At 45.6% G+C, this 4,445-nt stretch overlaps 1 protein-coding gene across 1 annotated transcript; it reads right to left on the bottom strand.

Annotated features, from left to right (window-relative positions):
• Positions 1-412: 412 nt before the first annotated feature.
• Positions 413-2,800, bottom strand: CATSPERD (cation channel sperm associated auxiliary subunit delta). The gene has a single exon (XM_050939777.1). It carries the CDS (start codon positions 2,798-2,800, stop codon positions 413-415), a length of 2,388 nt encoding a protein of 795 aa, XP_050795734.1.
• Between the last annotated feature and the right edge of the window lie 1,645 nt (positions 2,801-4,445).

Genomic DNA, 4,445 nt, shown 5'->3' with positions numbered 1-4,445 from the left:
AAGGGTCAGCTGGATTAGAAGATCCAGCTCTTGAATAGGTTAATATAATTGACTACATTAACAAAAGGTGACACACTTAAAAGCAATATATTAGCAATAAAATAGATTACTGCATGAAAATGAGAAAAAGAATCGGGAAAGATAAATTAGTATGTTAAAACAGATCTAAAGGAACGTCCACCCTTTAAAGATCTAATTGCTTGGAGTAAAAACATTACTGCTCCAACATCTCTAAAGTTAGAAAACATATAACAGTTCCTTTTACCATTTCCTCTTTCATACATAGGAATTCCTTATTTTAATCAGCTTGCCTCAGTCGGGATTATTTCATAAAAAACTAGCCAATTAGAATTCTTAACACTACTCACATCAATTCCCCTGACCACCGTACTAGGTTTCTAAATGATTATGCTCAAAATACTTTAACTTTTGGGGATTTTTTCATAAGTGATAGTTTATGTAATAGGTATCCCATCAAAACTGCAATCAGAATGACAGTCAGAAAAGCTGTCAGTGTTATCCAAGCATGTATGTAAGACTTTGGGAGGGCACCAGTGACATATACACTGACAGTTGCAGACAATTCACAGTAACTATATAATTTGTCCACCACAATGGCTTCAAAGATATAAAAGCCATTATAGTGTGAAAAAATGATCTTGTTCTTTTCATTTTGACCAAGAATTTGATACTTGGCTGAGGGTGATACTAATTTAGGTCCATCGTGATTCTTACAGCTTTCATAGTTCATTCTGCTCCATGCAGTATGTGGATTTGGAGAATCTTGCTTTTGTATCAAAGCAGTCCAATTCTGAGGTTGAGAGATACAATTGGCTTCAGCAGCTGTCAAGAGATAATCATAATTATACATTCCATTGACTTCAAACACAACAAAGTCAGCAGGAACATGCTCCACAAATGCATCATTTTCCCACAGTTCAAGGATTGGCAGCCAAGGAGTATCATAATACAGCAGAAGAGGACACCCCAGTTTATTATACTTGTATAGAACTTCAAGATCACTTTGACCTAACTGTGGTGTGGCAAGAAAATGTGGGTCATATAAATTGTGGCTGATAGTATAAGTGAAGTTATCTTGCAGCATGCCTTGATTAAACAGGCCTTTGCTGCATGCTGTTGTGTTTTTAAAAACTTTAATGTGTTTAGTAGGTGGGCAACCTACATTGATAAGTGCAGACAAAGGCTGCATATCAATGCAGCTGGGTCCTTTGTTGGGGATGTCCACAGTAAGGATAGACATCCCGCCAGAGGGGAAGGTGTCACTGAAATGAGGATCTGCCATGCCAGAGAAGTACTGCTGCAGGAGCTGCATGTGCAAGCTGTACTTGGTGTTCCCGTCATATGTGTACCCATCCTCTGTTATCTGTGCCCAGAACCCTAGCACATGGGGGTTGCTCACAGTCACCATTGGAAAAGCCCCAGTGCCTGGCTTTGGCACAAACGTGGCACTAAAGTTCAGCTTCTGGTGCATGTCGATATAATGGATCTTGTTGTGGAAATGGCAATTGAGGATCTCAACTGGGCAGTCTTGCAGAGGTGGCCAAAACTCCATGATCAGCAACTGCACGTTCAAGGTGCATTTCTGGAAGTTATAGGCCCAGGAACTATTGGTAGGTATAGGGCTCAACACGGTTAGCATCCCTACTTTGTCGAACATCAGCGCAGCATTGCACAGGCCTTTCTGGCTGCTGTTGCCCTCTTCAAGCTGCACCATAGTTGTGGAGACCATGTCTAGGCTGCCATGGAAGATCTGATGGTCCTGGGTCAGGGCTGCAATCTCAGTGTTGCTGATGGCCACGTGACAGAGGCCGCCGCCAGGGAAAGGAAGGGAGGTTCTGGAAAACTCCCTTGTCTGCACAATCACTGGCTCCACAAGCAAGCCATTACTGGAGGAGATCAGCAGAGTATCTTTGGTCCAGAGGATAGTGAAGCCCCACAGGTAAGGGTGTTGGATACCCTGGACATCACGGCCCCCTGTGGACTTTAGGTTGAAGCCCATGGAGCTGTGGCTGTACATGTGGCTCATGTTGCTCCCGGTGTATGAGAAATAGGCTCCTTCTCCTTTCCCCTCCCCACCACTGTGGGTATGATTGATGAGCAACCCAGTCTGGGAAAGGGAAACAAAATTGTAGACACCAAGCAGCACCCCTTGCAGTTCTGGGCTCAGCTTCAGTGCAGTGAATGTGTGGCCTCCATCCTCTGACCGGAAGATGTGGCTTTTGGAGACTGGATGCCCAGTCTCATAGGCAAAAATAGTCATACTGATGGCCTGGCAGGCTGGGTCCTGCCCTGGGTAGCAGCAGTGGGTGTTTGAGAGCTTGGTGACCAAGAAATTGATCCCCTGTACTGGGAGCCATTCCTCCTCCCCAGCTCTGAAGATGTAGAGATAGACCCGTCCGTTTATCACCATTACTAACTGATCCTTCTTCACAAAGGCTGCAGCACTGACTGAGGCATTTGGGATCTCTAGCTCAGAAGGGATGGTCAGTGGCAGGAGGCTGGTTTCAAATCCATCTGTGCTGAGGAAAACCTTCTGTCCCAGGTACAGGGCTGGACTAGGGCGTCCCCAAGGGTCACCGTCATTACATGGGTACTGTAGAAGGGAAGGTTCAGTGCTGGTGAAACTCAGGACAGTGCCTGACACCTTGTCCCGGGCACTGAAGGACCGAAGTGAGTACACTAGCCTCTCACTAATGCATGACCAGGAGGTAATTCTTCCCACTGCAAAACACAGCCACAGCCAGAGTTCAGCTAGTGAGACTGGCCAGGAGTGAGGCATTTGTTGCGATGTTATCAGAATATCCCCTCCTACCAACTTAAGCTGGAGATTGACACCTCATGCTCCTTGTGGACAACAGCTCAAAATGGCTCCTGGTTCTGCTCCCTCCCTGCTGTAAAATAGAAGGAGATTCCGAGAGGCAGTTGGTGGCTGGGCTGGGCTATGAGTTGTGTGTGGCTGTTGTTCTGAGTGTTTCCTATACAGTATCTGTCACGTGTAAATGATGTTTGAGGCTTGCAGTTTTGTGGCTGATTTTACATGACCAACAATGGCCCCTTCTGCTAGATTTTCCTCACATTTGCTCCACCCCATTGGCCAAGAGCCCTAGTAGTCAGTTGTGCCTAATGCTAATTTCCTTAGGGTTTTGTATGTGTCACTGGTGCTCATGATCATAGAATCACAATAGAATAAACCAAGCCAGTAACAAAAGTGACCTACTGCATCATTAGTTAACAGAGAGCCAAAACAGTCACCTATAGGCATTTCAGCCTTATCACCACCCAGATAACTGGCTCTTTGTGACGTAAGGTTATTAAAATGAAAAGCATCACATGTAAGGTTTTTCCAGTTTCAGAGAACCAGCCACACATCCCAGGTCCAGCTATAGTTCAGATCTTACCAAATACCATGTTGTAGCCTAAACTAAACATTGTTTAATAAAAAAAGAAAAGAAGAGAGTTATTAATTGGTTCAAGGAATCCTACACATTACAACTGATTTCAGAGTCTGTAGGTCAGGATATTAGCAGTGATGGTAATTCTGCTAGCTTGCAATAAATCTCTCTGGATCACACAAAAGAGTGGGGGTGGGGGTGTCATCAATCCTTTTATTCAAAGCTTCCCTTTGCTAGAAATCATAGTCCAGAGATGTGGAGCAGGAATGAAGTCTGAGAATTATGGCACAGTCTGCAATTGATACCCATAGTCCAGGTGCCTGGAAAGTTACTGGTGCAAACATGGAGTCCTGGGTCACATGTGCCTTGCTGAGTTATGAGACATTCATTGCCTAGGTGCTGCCTGAAGAGACCTCAGGAGGGGTCCCCGGAACTGCTGATTGTGCTTAATGGGCCATCAAGCAGATTGGCTAGCCAATCTGTTTTGTGCAGGGTTTAAATTCTCAGAGATTATGTCCAGGAGCCCTCCCCTGCCACTTCCACATCCCTTCAGCACTCCTGGCTTCAGCTGTGGGGTGGAGGGGGGTTGGGGCTTTAGCCCTTGGGGGAGGCACTGGGGCTCAGGGATTTAGCTTGGGGACAGGCGCCATGGCTTGCAGCTTTAACCCTGCAGACGGGGGGTGGAGGGTGGCATGGAGGCTCAGGGATTCAGCCCCATGGGGTGCACTGGGGCTCGGGGTTTCAGTCCTGCAGGAGGTGGGAGGGCTCCTGCAGGTTTTTTAAAATTTACCTGCACTCGGCTGCAGACAGCTCAGGCTGAATTTAAACCCTGGTCTTGGGGGGTGTTATCCAGAAACACAACAGGTTTGAGAAACAAACTCAAAGTTTCATAACTTCATATACAATGATGATACATGCATATAAACAGGTAATCATGCTTTAGCAGACTACAGCTTTTCCAGTGATACCATAACATGACATACTTTGTACAAGATTTATCACAATTGTGCAACATTGATAATACATCAGTGG

The sequence above is a fragment of the Gopherus flavomarginatus genome, chromosome 2 (assembly GCF_025201925.1).
Source record: "Gopherus flavomarginatus isolate rGopFla2 chromosome 2, rGopFla2.mat.asm, whole genome shotgun sequence".
Classification (NCBI taxonomy): Eukaryota; Metazoa; Chordata; order Testudines; family Testudinidae; genus Gopherus; species Gopherus flavomarginatus.
This window is presented reverse-complemented; position numbering and strand designations above follow the sequence as displayed.